This window comes from Neodiprion virginianus, chromosome 1 (genome assembly GCF_021901495.1).
Source record: "Neodiprion virginianus isolate iyNeoVirg1 chromosome 1, iyNeoVirg1.1, whole genome shotgun sequence".
Classification (NCBI taxonomy): domain Eukaryota; kingdom Metazoa; phylum Arthropoda; class Insecta; order Hymenoptera; family Diprionidae; genus Neodiprion; species Neodiprion virginianus.
Window position 1 is genome coordinate 2,481,862 of NC_060877.1, and position 23,455 is coordinate 2,505,316.

General features: G+C 39.2%; 3 protein-coding genes across 8 annotated transcripts in view; all 3 read right to left on the reverse strand.

Annotated features, from left to right (window-relative positions):
• Nucleotides 1–5,115: 5,115 nt before the first annotated feature.
• On the reverse strand, nucleotides 5,116–11,224 carry LOC124306515 (sorting nexin-4-like). 2 transcript variants are annotated; one of them, XR_006908633.1, is made up of 11 exons: nucleotides 10,877–11,224; nucleotides 10,238–10,344; nucleotides 9,936–10,152; nucleotides 9,748–9,853; nucleotides 9,494–9,603; nucleotides 9,274–9,411; nucleotides 8,993–9,203; nucleotides 8,787–8,919; nucleotides 8,581–8,695; nucleotides 8,300–8,489; nucleotides 5,116–5,346 (listed from the first exon to the last, which is right to left on the reverse strand). XR_006908633.1 is itself a non-coding variant. In XM_046767351.1 (10 exons), exons 1-10 carry the CDS (start codon nucleotides 10,985–10,987, stop codon nucleotides 8,439–8,441), a joined length of 1,299 nt encoding a protein of 432 aa, XP_046623307.1. In that variant the 5' UTR covers nucleotides 10,988–11,224; the 3' UTR covers nucleotides 8,003–8,438. The 2 variants fall into 2 exon arrangements, 1 of the variants encoding a protein (XP_046623307.1); XM_046767351.1 differs by lacking the exon at nucleotides 5,116–5,346 and having other exon boundaries at nucleotides 8,003–8,489.
• Nucleotides 11,225–11,358: 134 nt separating this feature from the next.
• On the reverse strand, nucleotides 11,359–19,635 carry LOC124306501 (splicing factor 1-like). 2 transcript variants are annotated; one of them, XM_046767324.1, is made up of 9 exons: nucleotides 19,438–19,635; nucleotides 17,861–18,013; nucleotides 16,986–17,061; nucleotides 14,524–14,676; nucleotides 14,269–14,375; nucleotides 14,004–14,170; nucleotides 13,755–13,913; nucleotides 13,409–13,677; nucleotides 11,359–13,322 (listed from the first exon to the last, which is right to left on the reverse strand). In XM_046767324.1, the coding sequence occupies exons 1-9, from the start codon at nucleotides 19,565–19,567 to the stop codon at nucleotides 12,767–12,769; spliced, it is 1,770 nt and encodes a 589-aa protein (XP_046623280.1). In that variant the 5' UTR covers nucleotides 19,568–19,635; the 3' UTR covers nucleotides 11,359–12,766. The 2 variants fall into 2 exon arrangements, with proteins under 2 accessions (XP_046623280.1, XP_046623271.1); XM_046767315.1 differs by lacking the exon at nucleotides 19,438–19,635 and adding an exon at nucleotides 18,202–18,530.
• A 1,930-nt stretch (nucleotides 19,636–21,565) lies between these two features.
• The window catches only part of LOC124306440 (rootletin), a 31,690-nt gene continuing 29,800 nt past the window's right edge, over nucleotides 21,566–23,455 (reverse strand). For all 4 annotated transcript variants that reach the window (XM_046767180.1, XM_046767159.1, XM_046767170.1 and 1 more), the window contains 3 exons: nucleotides 23,126–23,431; nucleotides 22,609–22,998; nucleotides 21,566–22,533 (listed from right to left, as the gene is read on the reverse strand). In XM_046767180.1, coding sequence (XP_046623136.1) covers nucleotides 22,249–22,533; nucleotides 22,609–22,998; nucleotides 23,126–23,431 — 981 coding nt within the window. In that variant the 3' untranslated portion in view covers nucleotides 21,566–22,248. The remainder of the gene's footprint in view (nucleotides 22,534–22,608; nucleotides 22,999–23,125; nucleotides 23,432–23,455) is intronic.

A 23,455-nucleotide genomic window follows, 5' to 3' on the forward strand; every position in this document is an offset into this window, starting at 1 on the left:
TAGAGAGTATATTTTCGGAATTAAAGCATGCCGAATTGAGTGTGTTATACTTGGGACAGGATATCAATCTCTAAACTTCCTGGAAATTATTACACCGAATACTTTCGGCGGATCAAGTTTCATATTGATTCGAAAAATCTGAGAAGTTTGTTCGATCAACAACGATAAACGGCGCGCGAAAATCGAGTTGTTCTCCCTTTGTTGACAACTTCGATGAGAAAGTTTTTCCGGCAGAATTATTCAAGTATAAGGTATATATAATATAATTCTTGCGAATGATAGCAACTCAAGAGAGCAAAGTTTGCCAGTTTCGCAAACTTATTGTTTCTTCGATGCGAAAATCCATTTCGTCAGAAGCTTGGAAACGGATGAGAAGACATGATCGTGGATAATGATTTTCGACGTATGTAATACAGGGTCGGTTGACTGCTCTTGTATACTTTGTCGTTTTAACGATCAGCGAGGTTTCTTCGTGTCATTTATTCGAACATAAACAACGGAACGTTCTAAGAAAAAAAGAAGAGAAAATGCGGATTTTCTACGGGTGAATAAATTCAGCTCGTTTAACAATATGCTATTTGCGTATGTATATAGGCACGCCGAAGCAACAGCTGAAACCATGACGATTGTTTATAAAACTCTCTTAATCAGGCCCTATTAAACAAGAGTCAATTTGCATCGAGCAGACACAGTCGGGAAAACGCGTTTGCTCCCTTTTCAGGCGCAGGATATTCATTTCTCAAGAACGAGGAGGCGGAGCCAAAAGCGCGGATAATTATTTCGGGCAAATTCCGGGTGCGATTTAAACGAAAGGAAGTTGGCCTTCACGCTCTAGGTTGTTACCCTAAATCCCAAAAGTTTTTAAACAACCCTCTGAGTCTCACCGAAATCCTAAAATTCCTCATTCCTTATTCAATTAACATTTTACAGGATAGCTCACTGAGAGAATTTTTTAGTATTGGTTTATACTACATAGTTCTTGATTGAAAATTAACTTTGTAGATTTAACCCTTTTAGTCACACATTATTGTGCTTGATCAACTTCTACGAGAAGATGGAATAAAATCATTTTTAGGGTCGCTGATTGCAAATCGGAAATCAGATTACGAAAATTCAGTATCGCGAATCCAATCAGCGACCTCGAAAACCCCTGCAAAGAGTTTTTTTCGTTCACCATACTGGATCCGCCATCTTGAATTTTTGTAACTTGTTTTCAGATTCGTAAACAGCTACTCCAAAAACTTATAATTTATGTAAAATATATATACGTATAGGGGGGTAACTTTCTCGGAAATGAATTATTCCTTAAATATTCACGATTTTTTTGTTTCAGCCAGTTTGTTTCTAACAACACTAATCTACATAGTTACATAGTCGGAACAATTACTCTCGAGTATTGAAAAGCTATTAGCATACTACCAGAAACAGCAAAAAGGCGCAAAGAAATATGTTTTCAAAATTCTCTAAATATACAAAAAATTGCTGTAAAATAGGTGGTGAGAATACTTACCGCTATGACTGAAAGGGTTGACAATAGAGTCAAGTACGCGCCAGTCTTCTTTTCAATTATCATCACGCTATTAACTATTGCATCGATTAGATGATTGGAAATATCTTCATATTATATGCACCGAATATTTTCTCCCGCGACCATCAAATCTGACAATAAAACTGTTGCGAAATACGTAAGGGGAGGTTAATTTCGAACATTGACTTAGATTTCTCGGTTTCAGCACATCGTGAGTAGGAAAATACCGAGCGATGGGGTTGGCGTAGGTATCGAGGTGGTTAAAAGAGCTTCTGCGTGTTGTTGCGTAACAACGTGAAAGTAGGTACTTGTGGCTCGTTTTTAAACCTCTTCCGGGATCATTCGCGAGGCTGAACGAGGTGGATGAGAGACGTTGTCATCCGACGAGGTATCAGAGCGCACTCGTGACTCGAGTGAAATCGGTTGGGTCCAAGCTTTTCCGAGCTTTGTCACAGCTAACCACACGAGCCTGGCAAATTGACGAACAAACTGTTGTAATCAGGGAGGCGCGACGCGACCCTGCATACAAACTGCCGTCTTGCTGTTTTAGACCGAACTCGTTGGCTCGGGCCTCGGAAAAGCCAAAGACGACGCAGCGCTCGAGAAATGTCCGGAATCGCCCGAAAATCAAATTGGATGAACGGCTGTTGTATTCAAGAGAATCTCCCGGAGATATTCCTCATAATCATACACACTGCCCTGAGTACGAATATCATCTTATTCAGTTTCGCAGTGCCAATTTTATCCCCTTTATTTACATTTCTATGTGCGCGAGTCACATAAGCACGTGCGGAAAATCGTGCAATTTTTTTACTTCTCGTTATTGATCGGTAGCACATCGGAAACTGTAAAAAGCAGTCAGAAACGATCGTGGAATCGAATAAAAAAATATGTATGTATGCATATTTAAACAAATATACTCGCAATTAATTACGCCAAGCTAAAAGTTGTGCGGTAATTGTAGAGCGTTGAAAATAGAACAGACGACGTTGATGGGGAACGATTTTGACACCTATGGACAGGAGTTTTTTAAGAAATGAAAAAAGGAGCAGTCAGGATAGAGCCATTCCTCCTCGACAAATTGAATTACGAGGCTTTCAGCTCGGCGCCGTTCTTCAAGATGAAAGCGTTTATTCTACCTCTTCACCTCTGTATTCGTTTCACTATATTTTTTTTTCTCCCTTCTCTTTAAGCGTTCCACTTGGCAGACACAATCAGCTGTATTTTGCACCGTGTAAAAACCACTCTTATTCATCGACAGGAATTCCGCCTACAATATCATCGATTACCGTCACTCTATTCGCGTATAGGTATAAGGTGAACAATAATCGAACGTTGGAACATTCGAAGCTTTAGCTATTCTGCAACAATTCGTGGAAAAAATTTAAGGGACCTAGATCGCGAATTCCAAGGGGTAAAAGACAACCAGAAACGAATCAGACTTATAGCAATTCCGATATCAGGGCCGAAATACGAATTGAGGTTGGATATCACACGGATTGGCATACGGCGTTATCATCGCGCCGGCTGCCCACGCTTCTTACATTCCGATCTATTTTCATTCTCCCAAAGTGGATTCCTCCCTATCGATACACCGGTGATCGGGCCCCGTGAAATTCGGAGGCAGCCGGCCGCCAACCCGGTTTATACAGACCTAAATTCCCCAATTCCGGACCTCAGCTGCCTACATCGCGAACCCGGTAAATCACCCGATTTTTTTTTCCATCTTAAACCCCGCCCCGAGTCGATCGTTGTAAACACTTTATATCGCGGGGTTATTTTAGCCTGAATAAAAAAAGTCTGCCTGTTACTGCAATAATTATGTTGTTAGATTTTACGAGCTTCAAAGTGTAAAAACGAGGCCGCGGAATTGAAGATCCTCGTTTTACGCCCCTCGTAACAGGGGCGCGGTACAGAATGTATATATATCTTTTTTTATTCATATTTTTACTGGGTATACAATTTTTTCCCCCCCTAACCTAATTCGCGGGCTATAATAGGTCGGAAACGCGGCTATAACTCGAGCACTTGAATTTACCGAATACAACTTGGAGTTATAAAATATTGGGCACAAATCGATTACTCGTAAAATCTAAGTCCAATTTTTTACTTCGGTCGGTCGGTCGGGCGTTCTGTCCTCGGGTTTTTATCGGAGGTTCGGTATAATAAAATCGAGTGTCGCCACGCATAGCCGAAAGTGCGGAAGAGTAAATTCCTATCCTTGGAAGCAAGGGTTCCTAGAGATACAGGACAAAAAACAGCTCAATACCTTCCCGCGACCCCATAAAACGGGTCGTGTTGTATGTGTGCGAATATTTGCGTTACAAACTGGAGGGAAAAAAAATTTCGCATGCTTCTCACTCGGTTTTCGATTAATCGGCTGTAAAAAGGCAATACAATATATGTATGCAATCCCACGGATATAAATCGCAACCTCGAAATATCGCGTTATAGGCTTGAAAGGGAAAACCGTCGAAGCTATCTCCTTTATTCGCGATAGCTGAAGATAAATGTGAAACTTGAAAGAAACCGCGAATTAGGAGAGGCTCAAGCGATAGCGATATTCGATCAAACCTTGATCGGGTCACCGGCATCGATGATTCTCCAATTAATTTTCTCACAGATCCCGAAACGTGACGTATCGTTAGAAATACCAGCAGAGGCTTGTATTACGGTATAATTTTGAAAAATTGAAACGAGAATATTTTCTGATCTATAATTCTGCAGGTGATTATAACATTTCGGAATTTATTTCATCGGGGGAAAGCGACACACGCTTTCTTCTACATTGCGACTGAATCTATCGCATCGCTTATAAGTTTCAAAACTTTCGTTATCTATCCGTACAGCGGAAAAGTTTACTTTACACTTGTACGAGTGTCGAGCTAATAAATTTCCGCTCGCCTCAAGTCCATCTGGCGACTATCGGAAACTGCACCGTGAAACGTAAGGCGAGCAATTCTCTGCAGATTCGAGTGAACGGACGTTTTTCTAGTACGACACTCGAGTTTCATTTTACGCCTGAAAATACGAAGACTTGAACTCGAAAACTGGGAAAAATTTACGGCCGTTAAATTTTTACCTTTCGATACGGCGTACGTATAAGCGATAGAGGGATTCGATCCGTTGGATACACGGAGATGTTGGGTTCTCTGGAAACTTTAAGCTTTGCCTCGGGTGACGCGGACCCTCAGAACTCCGCTATCAAGGAACTAGATATACCAATTGCAGGGCTTTCACGCGTTAAACAATTGGGATAAGAAGTTGAGGAAATAATCTGGCCAGTCGCCAGATGGTAGAAATAATTTCTGGTACATATACAGGGTGGGCAAAAATTTTTGGGAAAAAAATGTCACGACGTTTCAAGGTTGTCAGTTTTTCCAGTTCTAGTAAGTTACTAAAACTCAAATCGTTCAGGCTATTAACTCTATATTCGGTTGAAATTCAATTCGAATTGAAGAAAAATATAATGCACAAAAAAGATAGTTTAAGTCAATTCATAACTAATATTTTCAGTTTTTTCAGTGACCAAATTAAAAATCACATGAGAATTCTAGGTTTTCCACGAGCTTTTAAATACCTTGATATTTCCAGTTTTTCCAGATGTGTGGTCAACCTTGATGTAAGAAAGCTTCCGTTTTCAGTGCGGCCAATTTAAACACGCTGCGCAGGATTCTCGAGACCCTCGAAGACGGTCAAGGGTCGTGAATTTGTGCAGGCTTCGATTTCCGTCTCGAGAGTTTCTGTTGTGGAAAATCGCAACTGCGACGAGAATTAGGCGGCGAAGTTTACCTCGAATTTGCGAAAGCTCGGTACACCTATACATGCAGAAATTACACAACGTTGTACATAATGTAATTAACAAGATTAATTTCGAGAGATAACGCGCCACCTGCACTCGTGCAGATAAATACATACAGACGTTACAGGTATGCACAAACGTGAAAACCCGACAGAGACGCTGCAAGCGTGCCAGTTGGCGCCGGATTTGCACCATTTGCGGTGAAGCGGAACAAGCACGTGATTAACCAGATAAACTGAACCAATGCTTCCCCGTTCAACTGGAACTTCCTATAAAACTCGTCCTATTGTTAAATGTGAACAGTTAATTCGAGGCGTCCGATTAAACCGATCCGTGCTGATCTCGTTAGCTCCGAAATCACTCGCTAATGATCGAGATTCGGAGACGCGAGTTTTCGGAGAAGGGAGAATCTCGTTTCAATGTTTATCCAAACCGCCGTTCGAAATAGTTGGAAAAAAGCCAGCTGTTTTTTAAAGCAAATATAAAATTCTATTTATTTATCTATTTATCCCCTCAACTTTTTGTCATTCAAACGTGGATTGGTGTGATTAACAATTTCGACCGATTGGAAAATTTCAAACCAAATTCGATCGCCTTCTATCGTTTTCAAACGAAAGACAAACTGTTTGACAAATAATCTAGTCCACCGATCATCAACGATTCAGAAAACAAGAAACGATTATTTTTCAGTAACATTGTTCTATTTTAATCGAAATTTGAAATTTTTGCTTCCCTGCGATAAATTAATCACAGCGTTACTGAATATGGATTTCCTTCCATTGGTCAAATGGCATTCGTAATACCGGTCCTTTATAGCTGAACACGCGAAGTAGGTACGGGAAATGTATAAAGGCATATATTCGGAAGATTGATAAACACGTAAAATGCTTCCAGGGTAGAAGCAGACGGCAATTGAAAGGCACTTCGTACGTGGTTTCATACATTTCGCCATAAATCATTTTCGTGGATATTGAACGTTTTAAGTGTCTCGAGAAACCCTCGACAGCAAATGGAATATAATTGTAGGTATATGCAAATAGCTTTTCATGGATACGCATGATTTCCATACACGTAATGCGTTTCACGCCTTTTCCAGAATTTCGGTTCGGTTTGATTTATACAATCCACGGATTATTTTTTCACACAAATTGACAACTAACCGCAATTATTTATTGTTTTCGTTGCGCATGCAGTTGAAATTTATTCCTAGAATATAAATTTACGCTGCGAACTTTGAAAGAGAAAAAACTTCATTAGAGGTATAATATTTTGCAAATACAGTTTAAGGGTCTCGGTCAATAAATTTTATCGCAATATATTTCGTAAGGAATTTTCAACGGCGACAAAGAATCTTCGCCAAAACTTTTATGACGAGCATCTATGCTGTGACTCAGAAATAAAACTGAAAAATACGATCTTGACGGATAATGGGAATTTTTTTTACTCATATTTCACGGACAATCAATTTTTATATTTTTCATCCAAGATTTGGCTATTACATACATCCAAATATTACGACTTCGTTGTTATACCTTGCCAAAGAAATTACAACATTCCATTCGTTATTCGAGCCGGGAAACATTTAAGAACTTTTGCGTCTCGGAAGTTTTCTGCTTTACCGACGCTCCTGTGATATGTCAATGCGAAAATTAACGCACATCATTCGGCCGGATCAGCGATTCCGATTTTTCCGACGTTTTTTTCCATGTGAAAAATATATTTCCCAGATTAAGGCGAGATATTATCACGTCACAAAATTAATACGACAATCACGGTACACAACGAAAAAGAAGATACTAAAATTGCACACGTGATTAATTAATTCTATTCTAAAAAATGACGCACGCTTTGCGAACCGATCAATTACATGTAATTTTTTGTTGCGAAATTGTTGAACCAAATCTCGCGGAAACGTTTGTAGGACGAACGATCCATCACTTTCATATACTAGCTCACAAACAGTGGGCACGTGATATTTTTTATCAAAGCAGGAACGTGTCATCAGCCTCGTTGACTTTGGATAATTAATGTGTGAGAGGCGTAACAAGCCTCGCGTTACGATTGTTACGATTTAAGGTTTAGAAAATTTTCTATTGTTAATAAAAATCTGAATAATTCTATTCCCCGATATTCGTTACAGACTGAGGATAAATTATTGGTGAATTTTTGCATTAAAATAATTATTCTTGCGTGTTGAGAGGATAAATTTCTTTTCAAAGTTTATAAAATGTAATTGGGAATTTAGAGCTTGTGTGAAGCAAAAAAAAAAAACTTGATTAGAGAAATACTCTAGGTCAACGGATTAAGCTTATATCAAAGCTCGGTCGACTAGGTAGAAGTTTGAAAATGATTGTGCAAAAATTTCACCTCATCCTACGTCGTTTGAACTTTCACACTTGCGGTAGAAAGCGGCGCGAAATAATCTCAGGAAAAACTCCATCCGAAACTTTTGCCTCGATCATACTTAAGTCGATAAGTATTGTTGGAAAATCGCATGACTTCCATTTTAATCGTAACAAATCTCCGGCAAGATGTTATTTAAATATTTTCGCGGATCGTGCGAACACGTCATAACCGGAAGTTTAGCATGATTGATCGTTAACAAAAAGTTATACTGTGATTCAGTATTTTATGAAGGAACGAAAACTCGTTGAATAATTTGATTTAAGCGTAGGAACGTTGTACGTACATATGCGAAGTTTATTAAATTTTTAAAGCAAATTTTGCGTCAAATTACGCAGACGCTTTTACTTAAACTTTGCCGAACAATAGAATATATATATATACACGTATATATCTATATTCATAAATATATATATGTTTTTTGTTTTAAATATATAGATGTAGGTACATATAAATACTAAACGGTGCTGCTCGTCTTTCAGGTATTTATACACAACGCGTATACGCTGTGCTCAGTATGTATTATGCACAAACTAATATCTATTAAATAAGAATATTTAAATAACCTTAGAACATCAAACGTCAGGAGAGCTTATAAATGCAGGAATGTAGATGTACATCGGGTGACATGGAACGATTAAGGTTGTTTTGTGATGTTGCACTTGATAAAGAGATATTGTACTTGCAGGATGTGCTTTGAATAGCTTAAGGAATACTCTCAAGGCAATCTTTGATATGTTGCCAAGTTTGAAGACCCTGAAAATATCAAATGTTAGTTTATTTTCATTTTATTTCGAACAAGACTGCAACGCCAAAAACAACAGAACCAAAGTACAGCTTTTATTACCTTTCTAGCTAACTTAAACTGTAGAACACAATATGCAGCGAGAGTCTCCTTCAAATCTAGTACTTTCTGGTGCTGGAATCTTTCTATATCCACCATTGCTTTGATGGAGAAAGATCTGGAAATAAAGTGTCGACCGTTATCAACGTCCCAACCGATAACATTGCAGCCGTCAAGATATTAATGAAAGTCAAAAGAGCTTAACTCACTCCAAGTCTTCGTTCGCCTGTTTCACAGCTGTTTCACTTTGATTAATTCTCTGCTCCAGCTGGTGAACCTTCAGCTCACGCACCTCTTCTGTATCCACAGACCCGAACAGACGGGATATAAGCCCAGTTTTACCTGTAAACGATGTAACAATGCGTGTAATAAATTGTTGAGAATTAGATGTTTATTCTTAGAGATTTTCGTATACCTTGCTGCAATTTATCCTTATGCTCACAAGTCGCGGTGAGAGAATCGTAGGTCTCATCGCTAACCAGTTGCAAAGCTTCTCTTCGTCTGACGACTGCCTGTAGTGCAGAAGCCCCAAATAACCACTCCTTCAATTGGTCTGCGATGAGTTCCTCCTCCTCTAGAGCTGTGTCAATACTCGCGGCTATGGAGTCTAAGTAATGTCCAGATTTCTGTAAAAATCATTCAGGATAAGGTATTAAATACCGATGAAGTGAGGAGAAGCGAGGATAAATAAAGTACCTGCAAACCATCGCCCATTTCTTTCTCTATAGCACTCCACTCACTGAACACACGTCCATAATTAGCGTGTAATTTGTACAGTCCATATTGCTTTTCGACCAGACGTGCTCGAACTCTAAGTAGGTTGCATAAATTGCTCTGAAATGATGAATGGTGGATAACTTCGGGACATGATCACGGAAAGGTTGAATAAACAATGAATCTTTCTGTACCCCCTTACCTGTAATTCAATTCCGTAGTTTTTTATTGTTTCAAATCGTTTATCAGGTTTTTTCAGTCTCACAGCTACGCTAAGAGCTTTTAGCTTGGATTCTGCTAGATGCAGATAGCCTAGAAGAAAGAAAGAACCGTATCACACTATGCAAGGCTAGAAAAATTCGTGCTACAATTATGTATCCTGATTAAAATAGACCTGAAAAACTTAGCTGCTATCTTTATCAGTGGCACAAAAGTTTCAGCCAACTTTATACTTACCAGTTTCCTTGATACTCTCTCGCCAATCGTTTTCCTGCTGCAAGAAACCCATGAAGTGTTCGTCGTGTGATAACACTGGATGTGAAGCAACACGCAACAGGAAATTCTGTAGGCAGTAAGCAGCGGGAAATATAGTATATATTTAAATAATTTATCAAGCAAACATAATCTACAGTCTACATCCTTACCTCAAGTCCAGCTCTACGGCGATCGACAAAGTCAGGATCGAACGTATCGGAAGCTACCTTTTGCCATCCATAAAGTACCTTCTTCTCAGGCAGCGCAGGCAACACTATGTAAGGATAAGATACCTCCAGGTAAGCACGTAACAATTCAAATTCGGTGTAGCGTCTCCATAACGAACTAAGTCGTGTCAGAGCGCCTTTGAAATCTGGATCGGTTACTCTGAAACACACACGATGTATCATTAGTGGGGTAAAATCTCAGGCTGAAATCAATATACTTGTTTAGAATAACAAGACCCACTCACTTGGTTTCCACCAAATAAACCGTGTAAAATTCTCTGAGATTTAAAGCTCCGTTGGCACGCTTTTCTGCCTCCACTATCACGATTTCCATATGATCAAGAAGACAATCCTGAAATGGCGAATTAGAGTAATATTATTTATCGATGATCTAATGCTCACAAAGTTTTTTAGCAAATGTTATTGAATCGGGATCCAAAGGAAGAATGTTAAAACTCTTTGATATTGAGATTTTTCAGTTACTCCCACGTTATTTACTGAAAATATTTTATTTACTTTATTATAAAACTCGTGTTCAAATCAGAGTTGAGTAAAATTGATTGGAGAGATGGGTCACTGGGTCAACATAACAGGAGGAGGACTTTGCTGATTATCGTAGAAAGTCAACAGGCGAAGTATACATGATAATATTGTTTGTACACATGTCAGGGTGCGACTAGAGTATTTGAATTATCTTCTGCCGTTAGAATTATCGCGTTACCTATTTTTGATTCTCCCTCTCTTAAATATGTAGAGCAGATCGAACTGTAATCATATGTAGGAATAATGTTTAGAAATTACAAATAGACACTGTACCTAGGACGCGTCTCTCAATCTTCTTTCACCCCGTGATATTATACTAAAAATCATCGATGCGTATTTACCTCTTTCCGTATTATTTCCTCTGATGTAGTCATGTTGGCTGTTGTTGTTATTGTTGAGATGTTATTTCCTAGTCTATCGTCGTAATTCCCGTTTTGAAATATTTCCTCCATCGTTCCTCCGTGCAGACGGATATCGACTTCGATTTGATATTAATTCGCGATTGTCTGTCCATCAACTCTTCGCACTACGCCAAAGTCACCTGATCACATCACGACCTATTTATTTCATCTTTGGCTAGCTAATTGCTAAAGCTGCTGAACTGACGTCGATGCAAAGCGTCGCATCGGAGGTTTCTACCCGTCTGAACCGAGCGGTGAAACAAACGCGCGTGCGCCGAAAGTCGGCGTGATGAATTTGGGCCAAGTCGCTACAGTTTGTCCATTCGTTATCAGTTTAGTCGCTCGGGTCGTCCAATACGTTCCAGAAAGCCAATACATCATATGGAAGAGAAATACTCATTCAAAAACATCATACGTGTCGATGATTAATAGAATGTATCAAGATTCAAAACCAATGTTTTCAGCATGATATAATTAAGAATTTCAAATTACCCAAGAACCCTTGCGCAGGGTGCGCAAGAGTGGGGAGCAGTCGCAAGGTGGGGAGGCTACGTGTATAAGTCCTATGTGTTGCCCCTGCCAAGTCACCGATTAGAGTGAGAGAAAATGCCTGCAGCTGTCGTTCTTTGTTTTGTCACAGCTTCAACACTGTGCGCAAAGCGCGCAGTCTTCTCTATGGCAATACATAGGATGGACAAGTAGTACGCCTAAATTCCATACGACTGGTTCAATTATGCGACTATGCTCGTCCCATTCGTCAGAATTATACCTTTATTATTGATAATTTTATTTTTCAGTAATATTTGACATATGCAGTACAATACACTGATAATAACCCAAATGACATTTCATTCCACGTAAAAATTTTGTTAAATTAGGAAGATTTATAGTGAATAAAATAATTAGAAATCTGCGCAGGTTGATGAATATAGTTACTTATTAACTATTATATACGCATGCGCTAATTAAAGAAGTGATTATGTTTTACTTAGTAAATTAATCTTTTGTTAAATTTCTTGTTTCTTTTTCTTGCATCATTTTTTGATTCTGTATCGTGCTTTATATGTATATACTTACATATACTGTTTGAGTATATGATAATTTATACTATTGCTGTTGTGAAATCCACAAACAAAAATTATATTTATAATATAGAAAATTGTTCCAAATTTTCGAACGTCATTCGAGGCTTTTCACATTGTAGACAAAAACCCCGTGCAAAATTTTTTCTAAACAGCCAACAGATGTTGACGTACAGTATATAAAAACACTCACATGCTTGACTGTTTGTCTTTGGATCTATTCAAGAGAAATAATGTTACAAAACATCGTTCCTATCAGGTGAGGTCCGAATCAATTTTCAAGTGGTTCTGTTGTACACAGACGGATGATCGTTCAAAGTGATGAAAAAAAACATTTGTCAATTAATCAGATTGTACCTAACAAATCTAAATAACTAACATTGAATAATTAAATTTTAAGGGACGCTTACTACTGGAAAAAACAAGATAACGTTTTTCACACAATAAAAATGATAAATTTCATCGGCTGATTTGTGTTATTCAGTGTCTACTCCATGATATCTCGTAAATTGTGATACACATTCTGAAAATACGTGTTTCAAAAATAAGATCACCCACGTGAAACAACGTAAGAAAACGAAGAAAAGACGAATCTCAGCCACATCTCGATCGGCATGGACACCCAACCGACGTTATCGAAACCTTAATTTCTCACACTTAACGAAGTAGCAAACTTAACTTACCCTTTTGGCTGTTACACCTAAGTGGTAATTCAAAATTAAATTTCGTGGTTCGACTCAGTTTTGCACTAACTGGTTGGCGGAGGTGGCGGCGGCGGTTGCGCCAACAATGTCGGTAAGCTGTTCAAATCGATACCCGGCGGTGCAGGTGCCGGTTGCTGAGGTGGCGGAGGTACAGGGGCTGCTGGCGGCCATCCGCTCAGGGTTTGCTGCTGCCATCCCGGATATCCAGGAGGTGGAGCTGTTCCAGGAGGCGGAGGACGCATCGGACTTTGTTGCCCTTGTTGCCACGGTGGCATTCCTCCCATTCCTGGGGGCATTTGGCTTGGTGGCATTTGGCCGGGCGGTGGAGGCTGGTTGTTTGCAGTCATCCACGGCATCAACGGTGGAATATTGGGTTGCGTGGTTGAGCCGGGGGGCGGAGGTGGCGGCTGCATCACACCTGGAGGCGGAGGCATGCTGACCGGAGGTTGCCACTGCATATTCATACCATTCATGCTGTTCACATCGTTCTGGGTCCAGGGAGGCGGCGCCATGCCTGGTGGAGGCATCATTGGACCGCCTTGCATCATCTGCGGCGGTGGATGTGCCGGAGCTGCCATCAAAGCACGAGGCGCTTGTTGTCTGAAAGAAGTATCAATTTTTATAGCTAATATTGTGAAGAATATCAGTAACATAATTCTGGTCAAGTCAGGGATTCGACGACTTACCTATCGAATAGACCCGGATAATTTGTGTTTTGGGAGCGTTGATGTCCCTTGGATCGATCTGGGGGTGGACCCTCGCCGAGCTCAGCCATTAGTGACATGTATTCCTCATCAATCTTTGCTTTATCGCCACCTGGGGTGATTCCAGTCATTCCAGCAGCTGCTGGACCGCCTTGACCAGGTCGTTTTGATCGACAATCTCGCGCTATATGTCCTGCGCCTCCGCAACTCGAGCATACGATGTTATTGGTAACATTGGGTTTGTCAGGACACTGGAAATAAGTTGCAAGATAATAAAGATTAGAGCTTTTGCAGCGGACCAGAAGACGAAGAGTGGTGATATACTTACCAGCCAAGATTTGTGGTCGCTTGCGCCACAGTTCGTACATCGAGGTCCGTCATTCTCTCGAAGTGTTCCATTCAGTAATGCTAATTCGCGTAATTGATTGCGACGTAAATCGTTCTGGCCCTCAGGTACTTCAACTCCTTGTCTAATTATTTCATGAATCTAACAACAACGATACACTTGTGTATTTTTCTGGAGGATAGATTAAATATTGGGATGGTTTCGTTTGGTTTTCATTAGAGGCATACACACCCTTTCAACTGCTTTCTTCACAGCATCAAGATTGTTCGCAGTAATGTACGCATGCAACGGTTCGTCCTCTCCTGGCAAAGGCTGACCATCTTTTCTACCAACTTTACCTTCTTTTACTGAACCCTTTCCACGAATAATAATCTTGGCGCCGGTTTCTTTTTCCATTGCTGTAAAAGGATGGAATAGGAAAAAAAATTCAGCTACTCTGTACCAAATAAATTCAGTGCAGTCATGACACAAGTTTAGCATAAACAAAATTACGTACATTTCAAAGTATTCCCACGTGGTCCAATAAGCAAACCGACAAAGTTTATGTCCGGATGCTCCTCTTGTGGAATCATAACTTTATCATGTACACGGATTATTGGTGGCCTGTAATGAATAAAGTTAGACTATAAATTACAATCATTTTTAATTCCATCAGGATGTATAAGTAATTGAGTTTTCAAATTATAGTATTTTGATGATACGAAGTTTCAATCAAACGGTGAATTGATTACAGGATTTTTTTAAATCTTACTTGTAATCTGGTGGCGGTTTGAACTCAGGATTAATTTTCAGTATCTTCTGAATAAGATTGTGCCTTTCCTCCTCCAATTTTCGTCGAGTTCGATATTCGCGGGTGTTCAAGCGCTTACCATCGCTACTGTAAATCGGCTCCGGAGATGGGGACCTGAAAAAAAAAGTAATCATAGATCAGTACCTGGGACATAGGGAGATGGTACTAGCGTACAAGCGACCTGACTTTCTAATCTCACTCTACCTAAAACTTGATTCTCACTTTTATGATTTTTAATTATAGAAAGCTAGTTGTAAGGAATTTTCTCTGAATGCATGAAAAAACTTCAACTTCACATAGCGAAGAGCTGATGACAATTCTATGTTTTCACTTCATCATTTTGAACGCAGTTATTTTTTGTTTGTACGTTACGTAGGCTTTACAAGCCTATTCTATACGGTGTATGCTCTCATTTCGCTGACTAATGTCCAAAAATTTCTTTGTAGTTCCCTTTGTACCTATTTACACACAGTTTGCTTCAAAATAAATTTTCCACGTAGATGATATTTGGCAGTCACACAACTCTTATTGCATTTCTTAAGAAAATGACTTGCACGAAAAGAAAAACAACTTCAAGTCTAGATATTGTACTTTTGTTTCTGTGGCGTTGTTAGTATATCGTAAAACAATGCAGTAAAAGACTAAATGATAGGCGAAACTTTGAAAAATTATTTCTATGGGTTGGACATCATTCATATTATATACCAGTTTATGACGTAGCAGCGTATTATAGTATTTCACATGATTAGTTTGCCCCAAAAATGCAGAAGACAGAGGAAGACAGAAGAAAATAATGAGAAAGAATTGATAATTAAAGGACCCACGATAACCGATTGTAAGAATACATATGGTCTTTGAAACACGCTGCCAATGTATTGAAATATTAATGCAATTGACCGTAAACACAATGGCTTAGCTATTGTGCGTATATCGATTATATCATATTGTAGTGAGCCGCTGGTAGACTGCACGATTGTGCACGGCAGATATGGATATGATGTCAGCTGCTAAGATAAATCCTGTGATTATTAGGAAATAATAATTTTTGTTTAATTAGTCATATGTCACAGAGCTGTATGCATGTACGCTTCTTGCATACTTTCAAACAGTATACAAACACTAAAACGATAATACAATATTATACAAGAATGCGTCCAGCTAAAATTGAATTAGTAAAACCTATTGGAATAAATCAAAGAGATTAAGAAATTACTGTGAAGATTAATTCAAGTTGTGTTCCTGAAAGTAACGTTAGATCGATGGGTAAAGTAAAAATGATTATATTATTAACATTTACGCTTTCATTGTTTTCTTTTTCCTGTAATCTGCCCATTAAATTTTTCATTAGTAGTAAAGATGTGCTGCTGTATGCTATCTGTACAACCTGGTTCTTAGCATTAAAGTCGTAATCATCATTAGTGGTTCATTCGGTTGCCGTGCAAATCACGGCAGTCTAGTTACCGCACGAAATAATGACAAAGGTGGCCAATGAATATTCATTAGACACAGAATAACGGGACATTTACAATTCTACAAATTCGGCTCAATGCATTCAAGTCAAGTTTCATTATGCAAATCATCCTGAGAAGCACGACGAGTGAATAGTACTCGCCTTGCCAATACCATACGTTTAGCCAGGTATTTTGTAGTCACAAATGTTGACTCTTGATAGGGAATTGTTTTACTTTAGACTTTTCTAATTCTACATGAACGGTGTGCACTCAAATATCCAAATCTAATACGAAATTCATTGGTAAACTCATCGCCTAAGGACTACCAAAGATAGCCACTCAAGGGCGTTGATTTGAAGCCTACTTTGATCCAATTATAAGCTATGTGAGATTTCTTTCTGTAAATATTTCTGCGCTTGAGCTGCGATAGGTCTTTGCCTGCCTGTCTTTAGCAGTCTGAAGCAATGGTAAACGCAACTTGTGCATTCAGCCACCCGACTCATCCCGCAACCGTAACCTGTTGCTATAGTAGGTACTGGGTAAGATTAAATACTAGACGAAAAAGGTGCCAGGAATGCCCCTTAGGTATTAAATACTGCTACGCAATCGATGGAAAAGAGAAACCACCTCAAGCGATAACATTGAAAAAAATTGCATCATTCTAAAAGTTTGAGGCATAAATTTCCTTGCCGTTAAATATCCTAGAAGAGTGTAGCAGTATTCAATTAAAATGAAATAGTAAGATAAATTGATTAGAGCAAACCAATATTATCATAATTCATCTTCGGTGAACATCAGAGCTCGAGGTTCCAAGCCCCCAGCTCTCAGTTGGCCGTCAGGGGTCCGACTAATTTATGTAGAGCCATTTTAAAAACCTTTTAACAACCATGAGTTAGCGGCTGCTCAGTGACGGCAGTCGATACTGTAGGTATTGTAATGGTCATTTTTTTGGTACGTAAGATTCGTTCAAACCTTTCTTCGGGGTTTGGCGGTATTCCAAGGTCGCCTGTACGGAGTTTCCTGCTGATTTCCTCAATCTGCAGCTGAACTGTAAACCAACGGGTTAGAGGGGGCGGAAACCCCAACAGTTAGACAATGCCAATTCGTCAAAAGGGTATACATTGCTAATGTATAGCAATATATGTACATATGTTCTTTTCATAAATCGTACGATATCAGCCTGAGAATCAAAACCTTGAGTGGAATTGGTTAATAGCATGAGTTATAAGTCTATAAGATTAAATCTATCAAAAAGTATCACCAAGTTCAATCCTGACTCATCGCACATTGTTCACATTATTCCATCACAACGGCTTTCTCTCAAAAGTAGGTTTACCCACGGGATTGAGATTATATGCAATCTAGGTCAACGGTATTCGTTGTTAACATACACCTCCAAAAAAATCGGATACAAAAAAAAAAAAAAAAAAATCGTAAAAAGGTTCTCTTCAAAGTTTTGATCGTCCCAAACGTTGAACAATGTATATTTTTATTTTCCTTATTGATTGTTTTTTTTTTTCTTTCTTGAATCAAATAATTAATAATAAAACTGCTTACCTTCACCACTAAATAACTTTTATCTTATACAGTTTAACAATTTTTCCAACTTTTTTTTTTTCCCAAAAATAAATTTATCATACTTACATCGTAACGGTCATCTAATGTGAAGCAAAAAAAATAATAAATAAATAAATAATAATTGAGATAAACAAACAAATGAACAAGTGCTTTTCGAGCTCCAAAATTTTTCCTCGCATAAATAATACAGTACCACCTAAATGTATCCTAGAGGCTATGAGCTTATAGGAGTTACGACGGATAAGACATGGCAAGAAAACACAACTTACAGAGGTAAGCCTGCTCCTGTTCCGGGGTAAGATTAGTCGGGAGAACCGTCGGCATCCCTGGAATGAATGTCTTGTCGTGTTCGCTACCTCCCCATCTGGTCTTCCTTCGCTTACGCCGTTCCTCTCTGGACTCCTTGTCTGATTTCCCATCGCCTGAGTTTAAGAAGGATAAAAAAAAAGGGAAATATAAGTGTTAGTGGGTAGCTCTCTTGGGTAATTGAAAATACGTGCAGTCAGTGAAATGTAACTCCCAGGTTTTCATCATCGAATCGAAATGTAACCTGTGCGCGAACTTAGTGGCTAATTCAAATCGAACGAGGCTCCTGAATTTCACTACTCACTTTCAGCTTCCCGCTTTCTACTCTGGGACGAACTGCTGGAGCTTAACGAAGTCCCGTTGGCGATAGCCGCAGACACAGCAGCAGCTGCAGCGGCTGCTGCGGCGGCCGCGTTTGCCGCAGCGGCATTTTGCGCATTTTGTAAATAACTTGGATTCAACAGGGACGTGAAATTCCGAGACTGATTCATCGCTGACTGACTCCCTTCACGGGTAGGCGCACGATTATTACACCTATTATTAAACTCTGGCACCGCGTTGCTGACGATTTTACACTGTAACGGAGTTAGCAACAGAAAAAAATTCGATACACTTCAAAGATGGCGATCCCATCTACGACTACATCCACGCATGCGCTCTTTCCAATGTTGCCAGACCTACTGAATATACGCGCGTCCTTCAGAGGCTGCGTTTGATGCGGCTGTGAAAAGAGCGCGTCTTTTCAAATTCGATTATACACCCGACAAAGGTCAATCTAAATTCCGATAATGTTTTTTACAGTTTGAAAAACCGTGTGCTGTTACCTTGAAGAAGAATCGAATTGCAACTCGAACTACTCATCTGATTACCGAAAGAAATGATCAATTTCTATAAAATTTGCAGTGAATTTTTATGCGCATTCAACGAAGCTGTACGAGTCGGATTGCCGTTTGTCGGGTGACAAGTGCGATATTGTAAGGTGAAAATTTTACTACAAATTTACAAGTACAGCATCAGAGACGATATCAAAGGAGATATCTTATCTGTAGAAAAATTTATTGAACAATAGTGTACTAATGACAACTTCGATTCCTAGGAGGACATGATTCATTACAGACGTACACAAAAGTGGATGAGACAACCGGCACAGCTTGTCATTCCAGCAATGAGAATTTAGTGCTGGAACATCCTTGGCGATGGCGTCCGATTTTAATTGCGATAAATCAATTGCAGGTCTTCTGCGATGTGGACGAGCGCATTTACCCGACGATTGTGTGATTGCGCGTGCGGGTTTTTCTGGTTTGTTGAGGCTATTCCATTTCCAACCAGTTATCTTGGCGAGTTTTTTTATCGAGCAATTCGGCATCCGTCTATACATCTTCCATAAAAATGACGAGTTTGATTTCGCTGATTTTGCAGTGTTCCGGACCATCTGCTTTGCTTTGACACCTTTACCGCGAGCGACGCGACTCATTTCAAATTTTTATAATAAGCCTCACATTACTTTTTGTTAAATTCGGTTAAGATGTCATGTACTCCCGTTGGTGATCATGTGTCACATCTCTGTCAAACACTTGTTTTATGAAACAACGAAAAATTACAGCCGAAATTAGACAACTCTGTCGATTGACTCGTAATTCTGCGATGCAACGTTGCCTCAGCGTTCGCATCGCGACGCGAGTTTTAACGGCATCGACGTTATGCGGCGCAGACGCGGAGGCGAGTAATCAACGATCGTGGCTCTCATGCGGTGATAGTAAGCCAAACCACCGGATATTTCCCGGCTAATCCAAGTCCTGCGAGCACCGGGAGTCCTAGAGAACCAACATACGTCGTAAGTGCACGGAACTTGCGCAGAAGAATCGCGGGGATTTCGCGGGAACACCGCGAAATTTTAGCGCTAGCTCTGCACATTTGCAAGATCCAACGGAGTCTCAGGGACTCTATTGGAAAAAAAAACCCTGGTGTAAGATACAAACATCAGATGCTTCCGCACTCGATTCCAGTATTGTCTGTGTCCGATATCCGAATATTTCCTTCCTTTTCTTGCAGTATCATTTGCAAACGTTGTAAGTCTCCCTCCAGCGACATGCGTTGAAGCTCTAGCTTCGTCGATCGGGATTCGTTTCTTCCCAATTCATCTTGGAGGCCCTGTTTTTTATATTCCAACTTCGCTAGTGCTTGTCGCATTTTTTCAAATTTCTCCTATCGCAGATAAAGGTTGTTACGTGCCAGTAACGATTAAGATAATAATAGATAAAGTTGATCTGGGGCTTTTCTCACCTCGTACTGACTCTTTCCTTCAGACTCGCTACTGATGGTTAATTCGGGTGGTCATTTTTTCCCGCATTTGTTCATTCTCCTCAGTTCTTTGCACGTCGGTTAACGTTTGACTCTTAATCAAACAGATAATTATATTAACAACAACGATCATCAAGCCATTTGTAAAAAAGACATATTTTTGTAGCATGAAAATATAGAGAGTTTCGGGTTGTGAGTTAAATTTTTATTATCTACTCATGCAATGTTCAATATGAAGTGAAAATTATAAATGTCGTTCGAATCTCATGAAAATGAGTGAAACTTATATTTATATACGTTAAGTCAAATTATCATTCACCGATGTAAATTGTATGGGATTGATATATTATTATACTATGTATTGTATGTATAGTACATGATGCCGTATATGATATTTTGGTATATAAAGTTGTACAAGGACATGAAACGTAGACTTATTTAAAACAAACGTGTGAATTTTTCATGTTCCGATACAGTCGAATGGTATAGTTTTAAGTCTGAGTAGATGATATGGCTGGACTGGATGTCAATATTCTCAATATTAAAGAACTGACACAATCCATTCTCTGCCATCTACATCTTCTGGCTACATATACTCATAATAAGGTACAATTTTGATCTATCGGTAATCTATGCCAATTATATAATCAGTGAATCTGATTCAAGCAAACTCATAATGATTGAATTGAAAACTTGTAAAAGCCTATGCATGTTATTTGTTTATGCTCTCCTCAGATGATAAAGTTTGGTCTCGGGACGAGACTAAACATAGCATTTCCTTATTGTATGCACATTCTGTGTTGCAAGAGCCTCTTCCACTGTATCGATCATGAACGAGGCGATATTATAATACACTTAAAAAATAACTTTGAATATTGTCATAAGATAGCCTGTTCATTATTCCGTAATATATGTATCATGTATAGATTTATATTGTTCAGAGATCAGAGAGCAAAGATAGATAGAGAGACTCTTTAAAATGGTTATTTCGAAAACTATTTGCTATTAACTTAGAAACGGTTGTTCGCAATTTCTTAACTATAATATATATTAATATTGTATATATATATATATATGTAATGTGTATGTTGTGTAAATAATATGAACGATACGTATACCGCTAGATAATTAATCGAAAAAATAATACTGGAGGCATAACAAAACGAGTTATAAAATGAATCTAACAATAAATAATTGAAGTTCGTGAATTATACTGATACGAATAAATAATATAAATATATATATGAAGAACATATTTGTAACGTTGTAAAATTTGAAATATACTCAACAATTTTTCCTAATTTTTCTTGCAATCAACTCAAAATAAGATCTTCATATTTCAGTGCTATAATTTTTTTCCAGTTCAGTCAAATTGTTATCAGATTTATGAGAAAAGAATCAATTAATTCTGAATTCGAACAACGAGGTCGATCAAATATTCTGGTCTCTTTCGTACGACATAATGCGTAATTTTCGGTGATAATATTATTATTGATCTTCACAGAGTCAATATGCTGGAAGCAAAATGTATAATAAAACAAGCGATAAAAAAAATCAATTCTGTAAATGTATAATATAATATAAGTGTATACCCATGTATATAACGTACACATAACGAAATTTTAGGCGTGATTTACGAATAGAGAACATCGACTGACGCACAGTTACACAACAAAACACAAATAAATCAATGTAGTTATATAATTTGTATCAATAATAAAGAAACTTGAATGATCATCTACGTAATAATATATCTACATCTGTCCCTTCCGGTTCAGATCGACTAACTTTCTTCGGTCCGCAATGCCTACCGAGCATCGAGAGAGAACAACTTCTAAATGTATCCTCAACTATCATAGAATGCCTCATAGCAGTTCCCAAAACGAAGAATACACGTACCGCTATACAATATGATTAAATATTGTGCAATGCCCTCTCGATCAACGCATTTCGGCAAAGGCACCGAATTTTCATTACACATTGATTGAACAAATGTTATCATTTTTCCTTCCTTCTTCTCGGATTCATCCTCTATTGATTAGTTTCAGATTTATTTCAGCCGCGTCGGCGTCGGAGATCTTCTGTCGTACGAAGAGGACGGAGGCAAGGCCAAAGAAGGCGGCAAACTCGCGGTGCTGGAAAGAGTCGAGTCCAATTTCCTGGCTTCGTGTTCCAGGAGTACCGCGTCCAAGGATGGATCCTGCGACACCGTCCTCAAGGAATCCCCCAGAGCCTGTCGAAGCTGTTGCATTTCTCGCCCTGCGCGAGAACTTCGCAGCACGTAAAGTTGACGGCGTTTGATTTCCTGATTCAGTTGTTCTCTCAGCAATTGAATCTGGACGCGTCAAAAGCCGAACGATAAGAGATAAATGTTTACTAAAAAATCCGAATACCGTTACACAAAAAATACCTGATTTTCAAGTCGCAACACTTGTTGACGGTGGCTTTGCTCTCTGGCCTCTAGCAATTTTTCTGCCTGCAACTGAGCTGCTCGCAATCTTTCGATCTCTCCGCTTCTATCCCTGCTTAGATCTGACGTCGAATGCGAATGGGAGTGCGAATGTGACGTTCGCAACCGAATAAGCTCCGCTTCCTTTTCCGCGAGATTCGTCTCCAATCTGCGAATCCTCAATCTCAGATCTCTGTTCTCTTGTTCCAGATTTTCCACGCTTATGTTAGAACCCATCAACTCCATCTGCGCCTTTTCGGGACGTTCGTAACTCTTGCTACGGATATTGCTCGATCGAGATGATGAAAGCTGTCGTTCCATGTTCCGTTTGTCTGCTTCAAGAGCTTTTACCTGTGAAAATACAACATCGAACAGAAATGTATCTTTTCTAACTCATATCTGATATTCACATTCTATCATTCCATCACGTCTCTGTAACGAACGAACAGATTGAATCCGAAAAGAAAGAGCGACTCACTTTATCGTTCAAAGCATCGACCTTTCCTTTAAGTTCACTTCTTTCTCGTTGTGCACTGTGGAGTTGCCTTACGAGTTCTTCGTCTTTGTTTGATGAGCCTTCCGGAGGCCAGCTGGCCAATCTTAGTTGAGATTCCAGGCCGGATCGTTGTACTTCGTTATTGGCCAATTCGTTCTGAAGCCTGGTTGTCTGGTCGGCTAAAGTTTGATTTGTGCGTCTGAGCTCAGCCATTGCTTGCTGCGTGGAGTCCAGCCTCTCTGATAATATGCGGCGCTCGTTCTCGCTGTTGGATAGTTGTTTCTGCAGCTGGTTTTAATTGGGAGGAATGCA

Coding starts and splice junctions, on each gene's coding strand:
- LOC124306515 (XM_046767351.1), bottom strand. CDS start 10,987: ATGGAGGAAATATTTCAAAACGGGAATTACGACGATAGACTAGGAAAT. Junction 9,604..9,747: donor AGAGAGTATCAAGGAAACTG/GTAAGTATAAAG, acceptor TCTTTCTTCTAG/GCTATCTGCATCTAGCAGAA. Junction 9,204..9,273: donor AAATGGGCGATGGTTTGCAG/GTACTTTATTTA, acceptor TGATTTTTACAG/AAATCTGGACATTACTTAGA.
- LOC124306501 (XM_046767315.1), bottom strand. CDS start 18,388: ATGAATCAGTCTCGGAATTTCACGTCCCTGTTGAATCCAAGTTATTTA. Junction 14,376..14,523: donor AAACCGCCACCAGATTACAA/GTAAGATTTAAA, acceptor TATTCATTACAG/GCCACCAATAATCCGTGTAC. Junction 13,914..14,003: donor TGAAGAAAGCAGTTGAAAGG/GTGTGTATGCCT, acceptor CGTTGTTGTTAG/ATTCATGAAATAATTAGACA.